The sequence below is a fragment of the Mustela lutreola genome, chromosome 2, assembly GCF_030435805.1.
Source record: "Mustela lutreola isolate mMusLut2 chromosome 2, mMusLut2.pri, whole genome shotgun sequence".
NCBI lineage: Eukaryota > Metazoa > Chordata > Mammalia > Carnivora > Mustelidae > Mustela > Mustela lutreola.
Genome location: NC_081291.1, coordinates 166,436,398 through 166,459,712, shown reverse-complemented (window position 1 = coordinate 166,459,712; position 23,315 = coordinate 166,436,398). Strand labels below are relative to the sequence as shown.

Sequence of the window (23,315 nt, the reverse complement as noted above, 5' to 3'; positions counted from 1 at the left end):
ATGCACGTGCACGTGCGCGTGCACGCACACACACACACACACACCTGGGGCCTCATAGAACCTCTTAAAAACCTCACATAGGGTCTCTATTTTATTCTTTGACCATACATTCCTATTCTTCAAAATTTATGTACCCTTCTTCATAAATTTTGTAATTGTATTTTTTACCCTTTCCTTGGTCCTGGTTGGATCTTCTCAGACTCTTGGTAGTTCTGCCTAATAATTTCATAGCAACCCATTCTACTTTCCATAGGGAGAAGGGATGGAGAGGCTGGAGTTGAGGGGTTGAGAGTCAATTACAGGGACATAGCAATGCCAGAACCTATGGCAATAGTGGGCCCTTCTCCTCTTTCACGCTGTAGGATCATTCCAGTTAGTCCTGCTGCTCCCTGTTGGCTAAGATGCTGAATCTCTAAACTCACCCCTCTTCCTCTCAAATTCTAAAATCTTATGTATCTCAGATCACTTCTCATTCTATGTTCTTCTTCTCTAAAACACTGTTCTCCAGTTCTGTTACCTAGTTCCTGATTAGGTGAACCACAAATTCAAGATTTCTTTCTCTGATTTTAAGTTCCATTTTCTGTTAAAATACCAAATTCTGGGGGCTTCCTGGGTCTCTCCACAGCTAGCACACAAGACCTGCATATCCAAAGATCATGAGTGTCATCTTTTTTTTCATGGTCAGGAAGAGCATGAGGGTCTCATCTATAGAGGAGGTGGTCATGGCAAGAATAAACAAGGTCGCTGATGCCAGCGTGGTGCTGGCCCAGTACATATTCACTCTGAAGAGGAGCATGGGGCAGAAAACCAAGATCTTTGAGATTCCTGTATCCAAGTCCTGCTTGCTACCCATGCCATTATTCCATGACAAAATCAGAGACAGAAGAACTCAGAATGTCTTAAGATTGGGTAACTGAGACAAGTCTCTGTAAATGTACATGTAGAAGTGACACCCAAATTCCAAGAGAAGTTCAGCTTGCATCAGCTTACTCTATAAGAATAACAAAAATTATCTGTGGTTTTATCAGAAAAGGAGCTTTTAAACTTCAGATAACCATGGATTTTGGTATGACACTAAGTAGATTTTCCTACAAAATGAAAAGATGCCCAACATATCATAATAGTTACTGACCACTGTAAATTGGTTAAAAAAAAATGGTCAAGTTTTTCCAAATAAGGAAAAACGCTATGTTGTCAAAATTGATTCTGTTTTTACCATGGGATAAAAATATCCCTTTGTGGTAGAAAGATGTGCTAAAGCACATAGCTTCCTTGTTGAATAAGCTTCACCCAATGCTAAATTTAAATAAATTATAGAAAAATCCAATGTTATGCTCCAGGAAAGATATAAAAATTTATTTGAGAAACTCTAGCAACACGGCATCCTGATATTAATATTTTCAGCTGATAATGATGATGTACTCAAGGAGGTTATCCATCAAGCTGGTGTTTATCATCCAAATGTCAAAGTAGTGTTTATTCATGGATTTTGATGAAAATGGAGTCTCAAAAGATTTAAAGAAGAATTAACTCATGTATTTAACAAACAGAATGGTGGTATGAAGAACGCAGAATATTTCAATCAATTAAAAGACATAAAAACATAATTCTGCTGAGAGACTCTCAAGGAGACTTAGAGTGGCAGATCAAATAGCCATTGTGGAGCACATTCTGAAAATTGGATATCTTTGGATATCTGTCTTTGGATAGAGTGGATAGGCTTTTAGAAAAATATTATGTTAATGAAAGAGGAATCTTTAGAATTAGTAAAGTCTGTCTTACTGAGGATTCTATAAGTAAGTATTCTTCAGGAAGACCTCTTTCTTGTGGGAGCAATTGATATAAGAATAGCCCATCTCTTTGTCTTGTTGAAAGACTCTTATGTATAATACATTCTTGCTCTTGAAGTTTTTTTTCTTTATATTACTGAAATATTTTCAGGCATGTTGAGTCCATCAACTGGAATCTCCTTTTTTTTCACCTCTCTCAACACACTCCCCACTATATTTTTTTTTAACAGAATAAAGACAAATCTTAAAACCAAACTAGAAAAATAACTCCCTGCTTTTCCAAAGTGGATTCTGTAGCTTAATTTTATCACACAGTTTCTGAGGAGTAGAAGTCTAAAAAGGAAAATTTTAAAAATGGCCAAGTAATTTACAAAATTTTAAGTACTGCCATTTTTGTAATTTGGGTGGATCGTGTTGATGGTATCACCATCTCCTGAAATTGTGTTATGCTTGGTTATTTTGCCTGGGGAAAATTAATATTGAGCAGAAAAAATTGGCATTCTATATTGGGTGAAAAAACTGTTGGTACCCACATGTAACTGACCATTTGGTATCTGGGCGCCTGCCTAGCTCAGTTGGTAGAACATGTAACACTTGGTCTTGGGTTTGGAAAATCGAACCCCATATTGAGTGTAGAGATGAGCTAAAAATAAATTTATTTTCTGTATTTACTTGCTGATGAGATAAATATAAAATGGAAAAAAATCGAATACCCAATTCCCTCAAAGGGATAGCATTTGTTCAACTACTTATATCTTAGCATAAATTAATTTATCACATCCTTTCTTGCAAACAGACTCTGAAAAGATAAAAAATATAGGTATCAAGCCCTAAAAATTAAAAGTTATGTAGAGGCACCATGTTGGGCAAAATATCTTGTAAGGTTATCCAGAACAAATTGCCTTCTTTGTAATTTTATCTAAATCCAGGCCTAGACCCAATTTCTTTTTAATTAGTTGTTGTTCTTTGTTATTCAAATCCCCACCATTAAGGCTTAGCCTTTAAAAATTGGCTTTTGAAAAAACAGTAGTCCATCATCTCTTGACCTTGGTATTCTGTCTAGAACAGCACCAACAAAAAGTGGTCAAGATCACATGTTCACGGTCAGATAATTATACTGAAAATAAGAACATCTCCCTGACCTAGTCAAATCAAAATAGCTGTGTGTAAAACTCCCCTTACCTCTGGGTGACCCTACGTCAATTAGCTATGACAAACTGTACTGTGAGCACGCCCTGGAAAGCATTGAGTTACACCACTCCTGAAGGGCCTGATAACATACCTTTGTCTGTGGCTGCAACTGCCATTGACATTTAGGGGAAAAACCAAGGAAAGAAAAGACCAAGCGTTTTTTGGTTTGGGTTTTTTTTTTTTTTTTTTTAATGTTTGTTTTGGTTTGGTTTGGTTTGGTTTTGCTTATTTGTTCTGGTCTTGACACACAAGAAAGCACTTAACTTGGAAAATCATACATGCTAATGTTTTAAACAGATGAGCATGTTTTTCTACTGATTGCAACTGCGTGTAACTATAGCTATTTTACTTTATACTACATTATAAGCCTGTTATCAAATACAGAAATGCAGAGTCTGCCAAGAAGTGGAACTTTCTTGCCAGAGAGGGGGAACTAGACAAAATGAGTTGATAGATCTACTCCAAAAGCTATAGGTACTGCCTGAATTTGCTACCATCCACTCAAGGGGAAGGTTTGCTTCTCTAATCCATCAAGATGACTCAGCACAGCAGCTAGTGATGCCTGTGACCAGAAGGGTCTGAAAATTCACAACAAATTCACAACAAGAATATCAGCTTATCCACAAGTACACACTATTTTGTTCCCTCGTGCATGTCCTACCAAAGTCTTCAAAGTCCCTTTGGCACCTTTGCTTGACTAAAGGCCACCATAACACACCTGGGCTTTCATTCGCTCCCATGTATTGGATGAACACAAGAATAGTTACGGCGCACTCTCTGTGGCTGGGAAAACCTCTCGTAGTATTTTGTTTCTTTTCCTTCTTCCTGCTTCTAAGTAGCTATAATCAAAATCTTCGCTATTTGAGACATCAGAATTACAAGTTTTCCCTCAACTCCCACTTTATTTTGGGACATTCTAATGTGTGCTGTAGAATAGTTCAGTGATTTTTCTTTACATATTCATTAATAATCTTTTTCCATTTTATTATTTTATTATAAATTATTAGATTCAATTAAAGGTCAAGAAGAGGCTATAAAATAACTAGTCTTATACAGATTGACTCTTCTTTTTTTAATTTTTAAATTTTTTATTAACATATAATGTATTATTAGCCCCAGGGGTACAGGTCTGTGAATCTCCAGGTTTACACACTTCATAGCACATCAGGTTGATTCTTCTAATACCTTCTTCCTTTAACAGCTTCATGGATGCCCAGTGAAACATATAGTTCATCCCCCTCAGGTGCAAATTCAACAAATCATGGTGAGTGATGGGGGGGAGATTTAGGGTCGGGAAGGTGTTGGCAGAGGTGGAAAAACAAGAACTGGTAAGAAACCAATCTTAGACAGGTATAAAAAGTGCAACTTGATGATGAAAATGACAATGAATAGAACCAAAACTTCTCCCTGTGAGAGTCACCCAAAGAAGCTAGTCAGAAACCAAGTCTTAGATTTTTTTTTCTCTATTTTATTTCAAAATGAAATCTACAAAATAGCATTTCTTGGCCAATTAAATCCATTAAAATTGCATTTTAAATTTTAATTTTCCATTAGCAATTGAGATGATTTGTCAACATGGAATTGTCTCCTAGAATGTTGCAAAGGAAGTTTTATTGACTTTATCAAACACATTACAGTGGGAGAAATGGTATTGCATTGGGAGAATACAGAAAGTTCCCATTTTTCTATGGGTCCAACATAAGACATTTTCCTATAATCATGTAAATTCTCATGGAGATTCTTTAGCAAATATTGTTATGTTATGTATGCTGTATAGTTTCTCTTTTCCTCTTTAAACCTATAGAGAGTTTCACTTTTTTGGTAGTTGTTAGATTCTAAGGTCCAAGTCTTGATATAAATTGGTCCTTAGTAAACTTTATACATAGTACTTAGGAACATTTAGGCCATTAAAATTGAGCTTTTCCTTCACTAGTGAGATCCAATTATGATCTTACACCACTTGATTGGGTTGAGATGGCTGTTAGGATCAGTTCACATATTCCCTGTATATCCCTAGGTGGTGTCTTCACCAGCACAATCAGGACATTTTCAGAAGTTCCCACAACTACCAATGGATCTACTAAAAATATTCACATCCATATTACTGGTGAGTCATTTACTTTTTTCTCAATTTTGTGTTTTATTCACACAACAAATATTTGTTGGGTACCTACCATTTGCCAGGCACTGTAACAGTTGTTGGGTATACTCTGTGAAAGAAGTAGATCTTTCTTGTCTTGTATACAGGGAGACCTTGAAAATGCTGACCTTCGGAAGATTATAATCTATTGAAGATGATATACATTAAGTAAAAAATCATATAATTAAATATATTTGTGACAGATATACTGTGACATAGTATAAGGTATTGTCAGAATATAACAGAAATATGTAATTTTAACTGGCAACAGGAAAGGATAAATATATCCTATAAGGATATATTTAAATTAAAATCTGAAAAATGAATAAAAGTTGGCCAGGCAAAAAGTGAGAAATACTTTATCCTATGAAAATATATCTGAGACAAGAAAGATTGTTGCGGGGCGCCTGGGTGGCTCAGTGGGTTAAAGCCTCTGCTTTTGGCTCAGATCATGATCCCAGCGTCCTAGGATTGAGCCCCACATTGGGCTCTCTGCTCAGCAGGGAGCCTGCTTCCCCCTCCCTCTCTCTGCCTGCCTTTGTTTGTCAAATAAATAAATAAAATCTTAAAAAAAAATTTAAAAAAGGGACGCCTGGGTGGCTCAGTTGGTTAAGCAGCTGCCTTCGGCTCAGGTCATGATCCCAGCATCCTGGGATGGAGTCCCACATTGGGCTCCTTGCTCCGCAGGGAGCCTGCTTCTCCCTCTGACTCTGCCTTCCACTCTTTCTGCCTATGCTCGCTCTCGCTCGCTCTCTCTCTGACAAATAAATAAATAAAATCTTTAAAAAAAAATTAAAAAAAAATTAAACTAATAAAATTTTATTGATACTGAATATAATTTCTTGTTTTATATCATAAGAGATCAAGATCTTCCCAACCCAGATCTTGATTGTAAGTGCAGAGGCATTGTCAACTCACTTCAGAGGGTGTTCTCTTGACTGGGGAACACTCCACTTAAATTCTCAGCTTATTCTGTATCAGAGGTCATCCAGTCCTCAGATCATTGGAGCATCCTGCATGCAACATCCCAGTAGAACAAACTGAAGTCCCACCGATGCCTTTCAGATATTGGTGCCTTAAAAAACGGCCTAGTTCAGAGATGGGGCAAGATGGAGCTCTGCTTGACATTCCTGAAGTCAGTGGTCTCATTATCTGTGTGTGGTAGGGAGAAAAATTTTAAGCATTGGTTTATAATATTTTGTTCTTTTATTTCTCTGAAACTGTAGGGGTAAAATCATGTTACCAATGTAGAGCCTAGTAAATTTTGACTTGACTGAAACAGAACTTTGTGTAGTCTTGTTAATCATCTGTATGATTTTTTTTTTTTATGATCATGATACTCTATTCTTTCACAGTTCTACTGCTACTGTGAACTAGTGTGAACTAGTCACCTGCACATACAACATAGCATATGGGTCTGTGTTGCAGGACTACATGGGCTTCCAGAGTAACCTAAGCATCTGCTTAGACTAGGCTGAGGTTGGGTGAGCATCAGGAAGACCCCAGGTCTCTGGATGTGTGTCATAAACATGACAACATCATATTGCTGCAGTCCAAACTATGTTGAACATAGAGAAGATTTGGTAACTAATATTTTGAATCCATCTCTTTTGACCTATGTGTTTTGAGACTTTGCTTTATAAAAAACACTATAATAAATATGAGGCAATTAGAGAAATTAAAAACCTAGTCTCCACCCACAAACAGTTCACAATCTAGTTGAAACAATAAAAGAAAATGAAACCAAATTATTCTAATGCAAAATCGACTTTTTGCCCAAATGATCTACATATTCTGAAGAGCTAAAGATCTATCCATAAGGTATAAGGGTGTTGTTAGAAATAACAAAAGCCTGGAAACAATTTAACCCTTGAACATCAAGAGACTGAGTAAATAAACCATGATACGTCTATATATTGGGGAACTAGCTACTCATTTAATCAAAGAAGGTAAATATCTATGCACTTTCATGGGAAGTTATTCCAAGAGCATTTTTTAAAAATTATTTATTTATTTTTTTTCAAGAGCATATTTTTAAAAGAAAGACACAAGGGACAGAACAATATGTATTGCCCTCATTTCTAAGAAAAAGAGATATATATTCATGATACATATACATGTTTATATATGTATATGTATAAAATAACAGATATATATGTATACATATATATGTATAAAATTTCTAGTGGGATACATAATTAACTATTAAAAGTTGCTGCCTCTAATATGGATAACTGGCATCTGAAAGTCATAAAATCACCTCCTTTTTCATTGTAGCTTTATATTTCTGTACTATTTGAATTTTTAACATGATTGTAAAATGCTTTTCAAAAAGGAAAATATTAAGTAACTGTGTAATTATAAACATTCCCTCTTATTCTCTGCAGTAGAATCAATCTTACTTCCTAAGAGAGTTAATTTTCTTAATTCTTCCTTCATGTTAGAAAAAAGGTAAAACAGTCCGAATATGATATTTACATTGCCTCTGGTCTAAATCAACAATATTGGAAAGTCTTTGATTCACACAGTCTGACGTGGTGTACAAATGCTAGAAATGCAATGAATGAATTGAGTGTGGATATAATCAAGGGGTAAGAAAAACAAGTCTGCTTATCACCCACCAATATAATTCTGGCCAGACCTTTACTTTGGACCTCCTCCCTTTGCAGACCCTAGAAAGAGCAAAATAACTGATTTTAGTTTTACCCCTTTTGTCACTTCTCTCTTTTCTATTGCCGAAGTGCGTAGAAGGAGAGAGAAAGGAAAAGAAGGGAGGTGGTAGAAGGTTTTGGAAATCTCTATTCTGGACACTGTTCCCTGAGTGACATCCAAAGGAAAAGTCTTCGATGATGATCTTTTGAGCAACTACAACTCTGTGCATACTAATCAGGCCTTCTCAGTTTGGGATTTTCAGGGCATCAGAATGTTATGACGTTATGATGCTTTTTTCCTCCTCCTAATACATAAATATTCCATAAAGCATATAATGACTCCTTAAAGAATAAGCAAAGCCAAAGCTAGGCCATTACTTCACATAAAAGTTTCCTTTACTGGAGTAAATTTGGAATACAGATTTAGAGCTTATCCCTTTTATTTTTCATTTTTACAAATTCATTGCCCATTATGTGCCAGGAATTGTCCAAGGCCTTGGGAAAATGAAAGAAAAAAAAAAAGATTCATTCTGGAACATTATAACAAGAAAGACATTCACATAAATAGTAACTGCAGACGTGCAAAAACGGAAGTGAGAACAAGGCATAGGTATGATCCCAGAGCATGACTGTGGTCAGTGAGGGCCATTGGAGAAAACAGGTAGGAGAGAGGGTTCAAGTCATGCTGCTTTGAAATTCCCGAAGTTTGGCATGAAAGTTCATCTCTCGTTATGTCCTTTGCAGGTATTGTGGTCAATAAACCTAAAGATGGAATGTCCTGGCCAGTGATTGTAGCAGCTTTGCTCTCTTTCTGCATAGCGCTGTTTGGTCTCGGAGTGAGAAGGTGGTGCCAGTACCAGAAGGAAATGTGAGTATAATCCTGAATCTGCAGGAACAGAGATAGGTTTTCAGTACAATATATTCACTCAGCACTTTGTTTTTTGTTTTTTTTTTTTTTAAAAGATTTTATTTCTTTATTTGACAGAGAGAGAGAGAGCACAAGTAGGCAGAGTGCCAGGCAGAGGGAGAAAAAGGCTCCCTGCAGAGCAGGGAGATGGATGCGGGACTCAAACCCTCCCGCAATGCTAGGACTCTGGGATCATGACCTGAGCTGAAGGCAAATGCTTAATCATCTGAGTCACCCAGGTGTCCCTCACTCAGCACTTTAAATATCACTCTTTTATGGCATTCTCATATAGAACTGAGGAAAAGAGGCTCAGAGAAGCTCCCCACCTTGCCCAGCACCACCCAGCTGGGATGAGTTGTGCAACTTCTGCCTTGGTGTCCCCTTCTCCCTGCTCAGTCAGTGACACTCAGATGGAGCAAGTCAGTGGGCATGAAATGAGAATGGAGCCTTGCCTCACCTCAAACACTAAAACTGATTTTTCTTTTAATCTTCATTACTTTTTCATTTTCATGCATCTCTGAACTGTCTGGGCCCAGCTGGGCCCAGATGCTCAAGTGTGAAATTGAGTGAGAAAGGTAATTTTAAGAAACCCCTACTGCTTTCAGCAAAATGGGCTTTTACCATCCTCTTTCTTTTTTCCCAAGGACAAAAGAAAGTAAACAGTGGGTTACCCCTCTTTTGTCTTATTGAAATATCCTCCAAGAATTTTTTCCCTCCACTCCGCCATCTGAAATGACATGTCAGATTAAGCCTTACTTTTCTGACTTGGCTCTTTTGGATCCAGAGTAGACCATGATTGGAGGAGACCCCTACAACATACAGAGCTGTTCTCCCACGCCTACTACTACTGTCTAAAATGCCAATGACCACTGTGTGGTACCTTCTACTTAAACTGTCCTTGAAGACTCTATATCCATGTGCGGCAAGTGTTTCCTGGTGAAAAACAAAACACTAAACCAGTAGTCTGAAATTCTGGACTCTTGTCCAAGGACTACACTTTGGCTACCATATGACCTTGAGGACTTCCTAATTTCCCTGAAACAACAGAAGTGCAAATTTCTTAGAATTTTATCTACCTGTTGAAATATATTATCTGCATCAACGCATCAGAAAAAAAACAGGTAATAGGCATTAGATATTTTTATTAAAAGAAGAAAGCGGGAATCTGAAATTTTGAATTGATTCTTTTTATTATTCCGTAATCCAATATTTGTGTCATATAGAGAAGAGAATCTCTCTCTCTCTCTCTCTCCTTCTCCATGTCCATCTCTATCTCTATACCACAGCAAGGGGTTATGGATTTGAGTCAAGGACAGAAATCTGTCCACAGATGAATTTCTGTGTCTTGATATCAAGAGAGTTGGAGAATTTGTACAGCTACATCCCAAACTCAGACATATGCCAAATGCATTTCAGACAAAGAGTTGTGCTAACATAGAACAGTACTTTTGATATAAAGATGACTTTAAGAATGTTCACTGATTGAAATGTAAGGGATTCTGACATTAACCACCCAGCATCAACCAATACAAGGGTTCTGTAGAGCCTTTCTTCCCATCTCAGCCCTATCCTCACAGTGCACAGTGACTGTGTGGGTGAAGGCGGGGGTAAGGTTGGCAAAGGGATTATTTGAAAACCTTCAGTCGTTAGTCCCAGAATTTAAAGATTTTGTCTCTGGAGGAGTATTTTAACCCACATAAGAGAAACACTTCTTCTATTAGGAGGCAGTTTCCATGGAGAATATGGGTTCTGGTCAAAAGACCAGAATCGCTTGTCTGGTTCTCTTTACCAAGTTGCTGAAGACCTCTGAGCCTCAGTAGAATGATGACAATAATGTCCAATCCCTAGATGCAAATTAAATAATGTTATGATAAAAATGCTTCACAAGCTATATAATATCTATAAATATTAATGCTATTATAACGTGGCTAATAAACAGAAGGAAAAATTCTGAGGGAACTAGTGGGGATGTCTCTTTCTCTGTGTCCTATTTTCCTATTTCCTTGAATCACCACCTCACATTCCTAGCGTTGAAAGAGCAATGTTTTGTTCCTAGCATGGAAAGACCCCCGCCTTTCAAGCCACCTCCACCTCCCATCAAGTACACTTGCATTCAAGAGTCCATGGGAAATGATCTGCCTTGTCATGAGATGGAGACTCTCTAAGAGCCACTTGAGACTTGCCACATAGAACTCTGCTAGAATCCTGCGAGAAGCTGGATATTGTGCTTTATTAACATAATTGCCCTCTAGCCAAGCCTTTAGTGCAGCTGCAGTGGATGTCAGAAGTGAGTGACCTGTTTTCCCAGCAACTCAGCCCCTTTCATCTGCATGCCTGAAACTGAGCAAGAATGAGGCGAAGTCATGCTCATACCCCATGCGATCTGTAGGAATGTTCTTGCTTATGTAAGAAGTGCAAATGAGGCTGCTGTTATTAAAAAAGTACTTGCGGTGTTTTTATTTTTCATTTTAGTTCACTGAGTGAGGTGACGACAATGGTTTCAAGCATATGTCCACGCCAGATCCTCTTCCATTTGGGCATCTGCCAACATTCTGAACTATTTGCCAAAAATATGATCATCCCTGAGGTTTGTTGCATTCCCTAGGAAAATTACAAAAAGAAGAAAATGTAAAAGTTCTAGAAAGAGTTCCAAATAAGTGCAAGTTTTCCTCATACGGAAAATATTTTGCTTATTTTCACTAGAGGAAATCGTAATACCTTGCGCAAGATGCCAGTCCCAGTCCCCCTTCCTCCCACCATGTTCTGCCCAGGCGCCTGCCCCATGGATGGACGAGGGATCAAAGGAAACCTGGCCAGCAACCAAATAGCCTCGTAGATATAGGGAATACTTCATTGCCCTCTAAAATGATATGAACTAAGAGTGGTCTGGTCTCATCCTCAGCTTTACGTGTGTGTGTGTGTGTGCACTTGAACACGTGTGTGCGTGTATGTGTGCATAGGTACGTCAAACTATTACATGAGTAAACAGGCACCCTAACCCCAACCCAATTTCTGCAAATCCTATTATTCTCTTTTTCTTCTGGGAACTCTCCTGTTCATCCAGTCTGCATGTTTTTATCTGTCTTGAGGTAAATACAGGCTCAAATCATACTAGCATTGTTGAATTAATCCTGTTCCTACCACTCTTTTATAAAATACTTCAGATAGAACATATAGGTAATGGAAAAGAAACCTAGTTAGCCACACCTGTTCTGTATTCAACAAGAGTTGAGTGAGTAAATTACTCATGCTCCTTGTTCTTCTAAACCACCCAAACTGTCTGCCCTAGGAAGGGGCAACAGATGTTCTTATCAGATATGATAGGCAAATGCTGGGTGGACTTCAGTCTCAGAAGGAACATTTAGTTCATTTGCAGTGTACTTATCCCTGACCGCATGTGAGAATAACTTGGAGAGTTTTTTTAAACACCAGAGCTGTCCCACTCCAAAACAATAAAATCAGAATCCCTGTGGAGTGAGGCCGAGGCGTTAGCACTTCCAGGTGATTTCAGAGTTCAGCTAAAGTTGAGAACTGCTGAACCATTCAAGGTCCCTTCTCATTATTCAGAATCTTGGTTAGGTACTTATTTTTGGTGGTGACCAGCCTCTAGTATGTCCATCATGATTCTTGCCTCTTATATAATCCCCACTGATACCAAATGCAACTAACTTGTATAGCTGGCCAAGACTAGGGTAAGGCAAGGAAGACACCTATGGTATAAAATTTAAGGAGATATTCAAATCCAGGGTCATGTACTTGTACAATCTTGCGAGTACCGGTTGCTGGCCCAGTATAATGAATAAGATATGCAGAAATCACCAGAGTGTGACTTCCAAGGCTAGGTCATAGGATACATGGTAGCTTCTGCACTGCTCTCTCTTTGATCGGTCTCTCTGGGAAAAGCTGGTTACCATGATGTGAGGACACTCAAGCAGCCCTGTGGAGAGGGCCCCCTGTTAAGGAACAAAATCCTATTGCTAACAAGTATCAACTAGCCAGCCATATGAGCAAGCCATCTTGGAAGCATGTCCTCCAGTCCCCACTCAAGCCTTTGGTTAACTGCACCTCAGCTGATCTTTTGACTGGGACCTCATGAGAGCCAGAACCACTCAGCTAACCTCTTTTGGTTTCCTGACCCACAGACACTGTGCGGGATAATAAATACTCATTATTTAACACCACTGTCTTTAGGTATAGCATGTTACACAGTAATAGATAACTAATACAGCCCAATGAATGGAAAAATAAACTAATGTTTGCCTGCCTTAATTACCCTCCATTCCTCATTAATTCTTGAGAAATAAATAAGACTAGCTTCACATGTGCCTTTGTCAAGAATAGTCGCTTTTTTTTTTTTTTTTGATCCAGCAGAAGTTTTGTTTTAACTGAAGAACATATGGTTGGCTTGACCAAATTAACTTTGCATTATAGGTCTTTTAAAAACATTAACATTTTGCCAGGATGGGCATTAGAGGTCCTATCACAAAAATGGAATTAAGACACTCTGTGAATTTGAGTTGCCCAACATCACATAATCAAAAGGGATTGAGCCAGAATGATGGAAATCCATCTCTGGTCTCCAGTCCATGGTGTGATCAATCTCCATTATATCATAATATTTCATTGCTTTGTTGTCTCTTTTTACTATAGATGACAGATGTTTTGTGTACATTTAGGTAAATATTGATTTTTTTTAATGCCCAAATTGTTGACAGAAAACAAAGAAAAGTAGAAATAATTGACCCCTGAAGGTAGAATAGCCAAGAAAGTGTGAAAAAAAAAAAAAAAAAAGACTAAGAAAAAGTAAAAAGAGTAATCAAGACCAGACACCAAAAGAAGTTTAGAGAATCTGACCAAGGCCAGAGATAATGAAAGAGCATTGTCTCCGAAACCCAGAGCCAGCAAGAGGTTCTTGAAGGCAGCCCTCTAGGCACCCTGATTTAGGAGAGTTGGCTTTGACTTTCACTTGAAGATTGAATCTGCAAAAATACAGAAACTTTGTTCCCTGAGTTTTGATAACAGCTGTCATGGCTATGTCGACCACCCAAAGCTTGAGTGACCAGCAGAGACAGCTGAAATGGTGAGTGAAAGTTACCCCCGTGGGAGAAAAAGACATTAACTGGAGAAATGGGCTGATGTTGCAAGAAGAAACACAAAATGAGATAGTGAGAGAAGGGAATTTTATTTCCCAGCTTCTGCAAAGGGGCTTTCTTCCCTGGATTCTGTGATTACTTACAAGGCGGCATTCTGCAGCCAGGAAGCCATGACCAGAGAGAGAGCAGGAGATTATGACCTTGGGCAAGATCAGGGCCAAAGAACACCTTTGAAATGATTGAATACAATTTTTCTTCCCAACCAGCATCTCTATAGTCTTCTAACTTCTGTTATATTCTTTGCCTTGTCTGCTCACTCAGATTTCTCATGTCTGCTCAAAGGCTCTGTGAGATTGTGATTATATGGTGGCACACTGGGGAAATTAAAGATGAGTAATATACCCAAGATCACAACGTAAAGAAGAGAACATGGAGTGCCTGGGTGGCTCAGTCAGTTAAGCTGCTATCTTCAGCTCAGATCATGATCCCAGGCTCCTAGGATGGAGCCCCGCATTGAGCTCTCTGCTCAGTGGGGAGTCGGCTTCTCCCTCTGCTCCCCAGCCCCCTGCTCACTCTTTCTCAAATAAATAAATAAAATCTTTATTTAAAAAAGCTGATCTAAAAAATATCTAAGAACCACACCCTCCATACCCTCCATGAGTGTAGAGTTTAATGGGAGAAATAGACATTTAAACAAATAAATACATGTGAAAATAAAAGTATGTGTAAAGAAGAGAAAGGAATAAAGAAAAGGGTATCATTTCAGAGACAGAATGTGAGAAATATTTTCAGAAGGCCTCAGAAAGGAGCCGTCAATAGAGACAAAGGCACTGAGACATATTAACCCGACTTGAAAATCTCACCTAAAAATTATGCATACCCAGAACACAAGAAGGGTTCAATAACAGAAAATCTCTTAATATTTTGCCATATAATTAGGGCTTAGGAGGGAAAGCATACAATTAATCTTAAAAGATGAAGATGCTTAAAAGGTCTTTGGCAAAATCCAGTGCCCATTCCTAATAAAAACTCTTGAGAAAATGTCTTAACTATAAGTTTATACATAATATGTGTGTGGATATCTGTATCTATTTATATATAACATATATACATACACTAGTGTAGTATATAGATATTATAACTAGTTTTATATATATATATATACTATAGTACATATACACACACATATATATGTGCTATAATATACACTGTAGTCATCGTACATAGATACTGTAACTATTCCTACAAATGTAACTTTACAAATATATGTGTCCAGGGACACCTGGGTGGCTCAGTAGGTTAAGCATCTGCCTTCGCTTTAGGGGCTCAGATCATGATCCCAGGGTTCTGGGATCAAGTCCTGCTTTGGACTCCTTGCTCAGCAGGGAGCCTGCTTCTCCCTCTGCCTGCGGCTCCCCCTGCCTGCGGCTCCCCCTGTTTGTGCACAAGCACTCTCTCTCTCTGACAAATAAATAAATAAAATCTCTCTCTCTCTCTCTCTCTATATATATATATGTGTGTGTGTGTGTGTGTGTGTGTGTGTGTCCAGATACAATGAAAGCAAAGATGGATACTTGACTACTTAAAAATAAAAGCAATTTTCATGGCAAAAAAGCAAAGTCAAAGGCAAATGATAAACGAGGTGAAAATACTCGCATCGTATATTACAGATAAAAGCTGATAAAGAACTTACAAACAGGATAAATAAGCTTTCAAAACCTATGGAGGGGGACCTGGGTGGCTCAGTCAGTTAAGTGTCTGCCTTCAGCTCAAGTCATAATCCTAGGGTCTTAGGATCCAGCCCCACCTCACGCTCCCTGCTCAGTGGGGAGACTGCTTCTCCCTCTATCTGCTGCTCCCCCTGCTTGTGTGCGCTCTCTCTCTCTCTCTCTCTCTGGCAAATAAAATCTCACAAAAAAATAAAAATAAAAATAATTCTTAAAACACTTGAAAAAATTCAATCATTAATATTAAAAGAAATGCACATTAAAACTTCACTAAGACATCATTTCTTCTTCATCCACTTGTGAAGAATTTGAAACCCTTGACAATGTGCTCTGTTATCAAGGCTATGGGGAAACAGGTACCCTCATATGTTGTTGAAAGGAATGCAAGATGACACAATCACTATGAAGAGGAACTTGACAATATCTAATAAAACTGCATATTACATTATCCTTTGACCTAGGAATTTCTCCTCAGGAATTTACCCTGAAGCTCTACCTCCAACACTATATGCACAAAGTTATTCTTGGCAGCATGATTTGTAATTGCCAAGTATTGAAAAACATCCAGATGTCCAAACATAGGAGATTGGTCGAATAAACTACAGTAAGTACAGCTGTCAAAATAGGAAATAGACTGTACAGCCGTCAAAATAGGAAAGAAAAAAGTCTCCATTGACTGGTATGGAGTGATTTCCAGGAGATAGTATTAAGAAGAAAAAGCAAAGCAAAGTACAAGGACTATATAATGTGCTACCAGTGTAAGAAATAAAGAAAAATTATATATAATTTATATAATATGATATCCAACTGTATCTCATTGGTAATGTTAATTTTGATTATATACTTGAGTGTTGTACTGTAAGTCTATATACATGCATGCCTATCTTTCCCAGATACGTCTTTTGAAAGGAACAAGGAGCAAAGATATTCCAGTACCAGAGAGCACAGCTGACTCATTAAGATAATTTGCCCTTAATCTGATTAAGGGCAAAGATGATGTATTGTGAGATGAAATATTTTCTTATGTCAGAAAATAATAACTTACTCCAAAAATGATGGGGTTTACCAGAGGATGCAAGAGTCAGCTTGAAAGGACTCCTACTGGCTAAATCTGGGATAATTTGAGCACCAACCTAATTATGTACACTAATGAATTAGAAACCTTTCAAAGAAAGCAGGAATTTGGGGCACTTGGGTGGCTCAAGTCGGTTAAGGGTCCACCTTAGGCTCAGGTGATGATCCCAAGGACCTGGATCCAGTGTCACAGGGGGCTCCCTGCTGAGCGGAGAGTCTGCTTCTCCCTCTGCCCCTCCCCCCTTTCCTGCTCCTGCTTTCTCTCTCTCTCTGTCTTTCTCTCTCTCAAAATTAAATAAATATTTAAAAAAAAAAAAAAGCAGGAATATATGAGTCCTTACCAGAAATAGGTGCTCAAAATATAGGTAAGGTGAGACAGAGAAAAAAAGAAAGCAGAGGTGGGGGAGGAATTGCAGTAAAGATGGGATCAGGCTAGATTCATCAACAGCTGCTAGCTAAATCAACCAGCAAGTTTTGATGACAGTTAGGATATTTTCATGGTCTCTAAGGATCTGCCAGAAGTATGCTTGTTGGTGACAAGGGAGGGAAACGACACGGTAATTATGTAGTGGAGAACAACCTGACCAAGTGATCAGTCGAAATGAACATCACTAGTGAGGAATAGATGACTAGATGAATACCCCCTCCCCCACCCCCCGCCAGTGTTTTACCAGGAAGGACACAATATCTTTGTGCAGTATTAAGGCAGAGAACAAATAAACTGAATCCAATCATGAAGAGACATTGAATAAATACAAAATTTAAAAAGTGTCTTAAAGATAAAGGCTCTAAAAATATTCCAGATTAAAGGAAGCTAAAAGGACATGACAATTAATGGCAAATATCTAACTCCAGACTGGATCCTTTTTACTGCAGGGGAAGAAAAGCTACAAAGAAAATCTGGCCAGTCAGTTCTGACATTTGTCAGATCAGCTGACAAAACTGGAATATGGGCAGAAGACTAGATAAAAGTATTGTTAACTCGGCTATGGTTACGTAAAAGAATATTCCTATTCTCGGGAAATACAGGTTGAAGTACTTAGGGGTAAATGACCATGGTATATATAACTTACTCTCAAATGGGTGTGAGTGTATATGCAATACACATATATTTCATGCACATACACGAATACATAGAAAAACAGATGGTGGAGATATTAGCAACAGATGAATCTAGGTAAAAGGAGTTTGTGGGGGTTTTTTTGTTTTTATTTTCGCAATCGTTTTTAATGTTTGAAATTATTTCCAAATAGAACTTTTTTTAAGTGCTTAAGTAAGATCCCAGTAAGTAATGTGTAATTGACTCTAAACCAGCCTATTTTTTTTTCAAACGAGCCTATTTTTTTCAAACATTGCAACCCTTAGATGGTAGGACAAGAGGCAAAGATCTGTTCGTTCAAGGGAATTTCGTTTGTTCTCTGGGACTTAATCTGAAAGTTCAGGAGAAAATAAATGAGGATTCATCATGCAAGCTGGCTGTTTTTGTTTCATTTCTGGGTCTTCTCCTGCCTTGGGTACTGGCTGGAATCCACCAAAACTTCAAACAATTTTTCTTTCTTAAGGAAATGAATAGAGCCCTTTGATTTTCCCAGAACTCCAGGGCAAGCTTTTCCTCTCACCATTAAACCATTTCATATCAAAGGAGACTAAGCTGTGTCCCTCCAGACATCACCCAAGAGAGAGACAGCTCCTCGGGCAGTGGTTTTTGTCGACACCCTACTGGAAGTCACGGAAACAGTGTATGCTTTACAGCAGGCCCTGCCTCCCCATTCAGCACTCAGGGTGGCAGCCCATGTGGGCTTCCCCAGGCAGGTGCTGGGGCTAGAAGGCTCAGCAATCACTTCCCCTTCCCCTCCTAGAGTACTTTGTCCATATCCCCAAATTTTCAATAAATAGCTTGACCGGTATTAATTCAATAAATGTTAATGTTAATAAATGTAAATGTTAATTCAATAAACAGTGAATTTGAAGATAATCTCTTATTTTCCTGAGACCCAACTTTTTTGTTTGCTGGTTTTGCTTTAGTGTAATGTTTCAGTGAAAATTTGCCTTTGAGGAAATGAGGGCCAAGGACTTCCTCTCTTGGACTGGAAAGTCCTCAAGGGTGTCAGGTAGCTTTGTACACCTCAGCACCCTCAGAGGAGGGCGAGGCCTGGGACAAGTTAGCGCTCAAGTACTGTGTGAGTGAATGACAGGTGATGGCCAGTGAGTGCAGAGGAGAGGGGGAAATGCCTCGTGGAACAGAGGGTTTAGCTGAGACAGGTGACAGTCTCTCACTGACCATGGTGAGCTGAGATACTTTTTTTCTTTTTCACTCAATTTGTGTCATAAATGAATACATCCCCTTGACATCTGTGTTCTTCAAAATCTTATTGTGGCAAGTCAGTCAGGTAAGGACCCAAATCTGGGTGGTTTGGCAAATGCCTTAGATTGAACTTGCCTTTGGGTCAGTGTCAAAGTTTCTCTCAGATTGGTAGAATCAGGTCTGTATCCATGGGCGCTGAGAAAAGGCCAGGTGCTGGGAATGTGAAGACTAAGTAAACACAAACACCACGGTTGGGGGCAGGGGTGGTGGTGAGAGGAGATGAGGAGATGTTGGTCAAAAGGCACAAACAACTTCTTGTAAGAGAAATAAGTTCTGGGGACCTAGCAAATAGCATGGTGTATTGTATACTGTATTGTGGAAAGAACAGACCTTAAATGTTCTCACCACAGCAACACCAAAAATGTAACTATGTGAGGTGAAGGGTGTGCTAACTAACCTTATTGCGATCCACATTTCCCAGGACATACATGTTCACAAATCGTTACGTCATACACCTTAAACTTATACAATGTTATGTGTTAGTAATATCCCAGTAAACCTGGAAAACAAAGAAGAACCCCACTCAGCCCAGTGAGGAACCATGGTCTGAAAAAAATTTATTTTAAGATTTTATTTATTTGACAGAGAGAGATCACAAGTAGACAAAGAGGCAGTCAGAGAGAGGGGAGGGGGAAGCAGGCTCCCCGCTGAGCAGAGAGCCTGATGCTGACCTTATCCCAGAACCCTGGGAACATGACCTGAGCCAAAGGCAGAGGCGTAACCCACTAAGCCCTCCTTTGGTCTGAAATTTTAACAAGAACAGATCTCAGTGGGTCAAAGTTCTATGGGTCAGTTCTATGGGTGAAGTTTTTTTCCTGATCAAGTCAAAAGCAGAGAGTTAAGTCTTAGATTGGAAGTCTTTGGTCCTCTACTCTTCCTAAGTTGATAATCGAGTCTCTCGTGGCAAGAAAAATTGGGCCTATGTCCCCGATTCGCAACCAGGTGTTGCCCCATTTTGCCCAAGGTTTGGAAAATAGGCACTATTTCAAGTTTTGGCCTCAAATCCACCTGTAGTCTTGTACTTTGCTGAACCAGGTTGGAGATGAAACTAAGAGAGCTTCACTGTGTATAATTGGATTCATGGTGCATTTCTCTCAGACCTGAGACTTTCACATTAGGCAACATGAATGCCCAGGGATATGGATGTGCACCAGGAAGGACTCAAAGCCACGAGATAAATATAGCACCTCTAGAATCTCAACTTTATTCAAATTTTATATACATATATAACAAAATTTGAATGGATTTGTAAAAAAAACACACACACACACACACACACCACTTGAAAGAAACACTATGATCAGTGCTGGCCACATGGGGCTCTGGAAAGTGGTGCATTTATTCTTCTTCATGCTTGAGGCATCTCAGGAGGAGAGGTTGAGAAGTTCTGCCCTAGGATTGCACACACACACACACTAGTCCTACCACTGTGAGGGTGCTGGGAGCACAGAGAGGTAACTCCCATCCAAGCCATCTATACTCCTCATTCTGAGAACTTTTAGTGTTTCCTGAGCCTCGATTCCTGAGGTCCGAGCATCTCATCCTGGGTACTGAATCTGAGGAGGGTGTAGAGAATATTTTGAGCTGTCCCACAGGTGAAAGTGTGTGACCAATATGAAGTCTTTATTAGAAAACTCCCAAAAGCACAGTATTAAGGTTTTGCTGGTAGCAGTAAACTTTAAAATATCAGGTCCATATTTATATATAAGACATTCCATTAGACCCAGTTCCAGCAAAAGTCGTGGAAGATTTAAGTAAGAAAAGATAATAAAGAGGAGAGGCAAGAAAGGCCTAATTGTGAAAAGGTAAAAAGGATCTAAAGCTGGAGGAGGGGTGATGGGGAAACAAGATGGCTCAAGAGACCATAAAACTCATCTAGTGTAATCTTCGAGCAAATGTTTCAACCCCGCCTCTACCACAGTACTGTCTTCTTGTTGCCAAACTTGGGTTGGATATTTCCATTGCAGGGACTCCTATCTTCCTCTGTTGCATTCTGTTGCCTAACTCTGAGCCCTAGAACATTCATTTTTATACTTGGGTGAAACATAGATGTGTGGGATAAACTTTGCTCTTTTTTTCTTACTTCTGCTACTGAGAGGAAGCGGAAGCTGTGGGCACTGATAGATTGTTAAGACAAACTATGACTTCCTCCACGAAGCAATACATGTGTCTTGAGTTGAGGGGTTACCTGCAGACACGTCAACAGATCAGAATCCTTTGAAACCAAATCATCAAACTGCAGAGAAATATGCTAACAGCTTTTGACTATAACCTACCATACAGAGAGAGTTGCTAAGGGAAAAACACTAAAGACTCATTATTTTTATTTACACTAAAATTGATTACCTTGTTTAAAAAAAAAAAAAGAATGACTTTTATTGGTTGAAGTCAATTTCTAAAACTTGTGATTTTAGTAATAAAGTTGGCAGAGAATGATCATATCTGTTCTCAGTTACTCTGAGATAAGGAGATATTTACTCCTTAGATAATGTGTCATCATGCTATTTCCAAATGATGTCTGCAACCCCAAACACAGAGTCAGGCCATTAAAAAAGAATGCTTTCCTTTTTAAGATCGAATTTGCCCAATGAACAACGAATGTAGAGAAGTCATTCTAACTGTGACCGAAGGTCAAGTGCTTACTAATGTACAGTAGTACACACAAGCTCTCCTCATAGCTGATGTCATTCTCGATTCCAGGAACCTTGGGGGGGGGGGTGGTCAAATAAGGAGAACGGTTGGTTTTCCTGCCAGTTCAGCCGAGATCAAGAATTTCTGCCAAAACAGTCTCCTCTAATTGCAAAAATTTACACACAACACGGGTAAGAGTTGCTTACTTTGCCATTCTTCCTATTCCAACTTTTTATGAAAGAGAAATTGCTCGACATTTCAAAGTCCTGACATAAATAAAACCTTTGCAACATTAAAATCCCCTGGGGACCTTTTTAAAAAGATGGAATAGAAAGGTGTCACCCCCAGGGGATTTAATTCATTAGGGTTGGAGTGTGACCAAGGAATCCGTATTCTTGCATAAATTCCCCAGTGGTCTTACTGGTGTCAGTGCTGGAGGAACATTTTTCTAGGGTAATTGAAACTGAAAGGAAATTTACGGTGTGCGTGAAATGTACCTTTACCACCAGAAGGTGGCTCTATAACATATTAAATCAGGCATACTGCCACTAGCTGACTAGCTGGAAAACTGGCCTCCGAGTCTTTATTTTCTCTCAATTACTTTCTCGGAGATAAGGGAGGGGTGGAAAGGGGAGCAGAAGAAGATGCAAGGAGTGTGGTGGGATAGGAGGAATAAATGGATATTAAACTAATTTTACGATCATCACTTGCTATTAGCTCCTCTCAAAATGATTGTAGAGACCCCGTGTCATCGTTTAAGTACATTTTCTTCTAAATAAACTAAGAAAACCTGGATAAATAGAATAGACTCAGAGGCTCTCAGCATCTTCTGGAACCCAAGCCTTTCCACCTGGGAGAAACAACCTTCGGCCAGCTCCTACCTGTCATCCTCTTTTGTCTCATTACCAGGATCCCCATTGAGAGCCATAAACTTCCTACAGGCAGGAGGTGATAAGCACATACCACCACTTCTTGTTTCTGCTGACTGCTCTCCTCCCCAATTCAGGGACACTCACCTGTGTGTCCGCAGGGCATTGGTCCTAGTGCCACGAAGTCTGGCTCCAGCCCTAATCAACTAAGTAACTGGATCCCCAGCTCCTGGTTCTGCCCTCCAAGTCTGTTCACCAGGCAGTGTTCTTGGTTCCCTGCCTTTCCTTGCAGGCTCCTGAATGTCTCGAGTTCCTGCAATGATGTCACTCTTCCTGGAGGTAATTGCTGCTGCTGTCATCATGTCCCCAGCACCACCCATACTGGGGACATTTCTCCATCCTACTCCCATCCTTGTCGCCTAATTTTCTGGCTTAAATTGGGAAAAGAAGGTCAGAGATGACGAGGGATACACTCTGCTGACGTGAGACACAAAACAAAGCAGGCTACATCCCACCGTGTGTCTACCGCCTCCTGATTTCCGTCCTTCACCCTCCCACACCCACCAGCCAGGAGGGGAAAAAACATTGTGAATGTGGAACTCAAAGCATCCTGTCATCTCCTTCCCCTCTAGGCAACGTCCCCGGACCAAAAAAGTGCCTGGATTCTGATTCTCTCTGAGATCTGTTCCTTTCCCATCTAGCACATTGACTGGGAGGTAAGATAGCACCGGATCTTAGATTTGGGGGGCCAGAGACAGCCCTGGAGGTACTGTCATTAAATTAGTGTGTTTCCCCTGTGGTTCTTAGGGTGTCTTCAATCAACTAAAATCCAGGCCATCTTGCCTCGCCAACCAGAAATGCCCAAATGGCAAGTTCT

At 39.3% G+C, this 23,315-nt stretch overlaps 1 protein-coding gene, 1 long non-coding RNA gene and 1 pseudogene across 8 annotated transcripts in view; 2 read left to right on the top strand and 1 right to left on the bottom strand.

Annotated features, from left to right (window-relative positions):
• CD96 (CD96 molecule) overlaps nt 1-11,138 on the top strand; it is an 89,981-nt gene extending 78,843 nt beyond the window's left edge. For 5 of the 6 annotated variants that reach the window (XM_059164193.1, XM_059164189.1, XM_059164190.1 and 2 more), the window contains 4 exons: nt 4,183-4,245; nt 4,999-5,088; nt 8,517-8,640; nt 10,736-11,138. In XM_059164193.1, coding sequence (XP_059020176.1) covers nt 4,183-4,245; nt 4,999-5,088; nt 8,517-8,640; nt 10,736-10,844 — 386 coding nt within the window. In that variant the 3' untranslated portion in view covers nt 10,845-11,138. Of the gene's footprint in view, nt 1-4,182; nt 4,246-4,998; nt 5,089-8,516; nt 8,726-10,735 lie in introns of those variants that run through there. The other variant, XM_059164192.1, reaches the window with a different exon arrangement.
• On the top strand, nt 693-4,175 carry LOC131826042 (cytosolic 5'-nucleotidase 3A-like; annotated as a pseudogene).
• Nucleotides 8,195-22,922, bottom strand: LOC131825156 (uncharacterized). 2 transcript variants are annotated; one of them, XR_009351142.1, is made up of 4 exons: nt 22,586-22,922; nt 11,053-11,280; nt 10,469-10,523; nt 8,195-8,658 (listed from the first exon to the last, which is right to left on the bottom strand). It is a non-coding gene; the product is annotated as an uncharacterized LOC131825156 (long non-coding RNA). The 2 variants fall into 2 exon arrangements; XR_009351141.1 differs by lacking the exon at nt 8,195-8,658 and having other exon boundaries at nt 9,848-10,523; nt 22,586-22,917.
• Nucleotides 22,923-23,315: the final 393 nt, after the last annotated feature.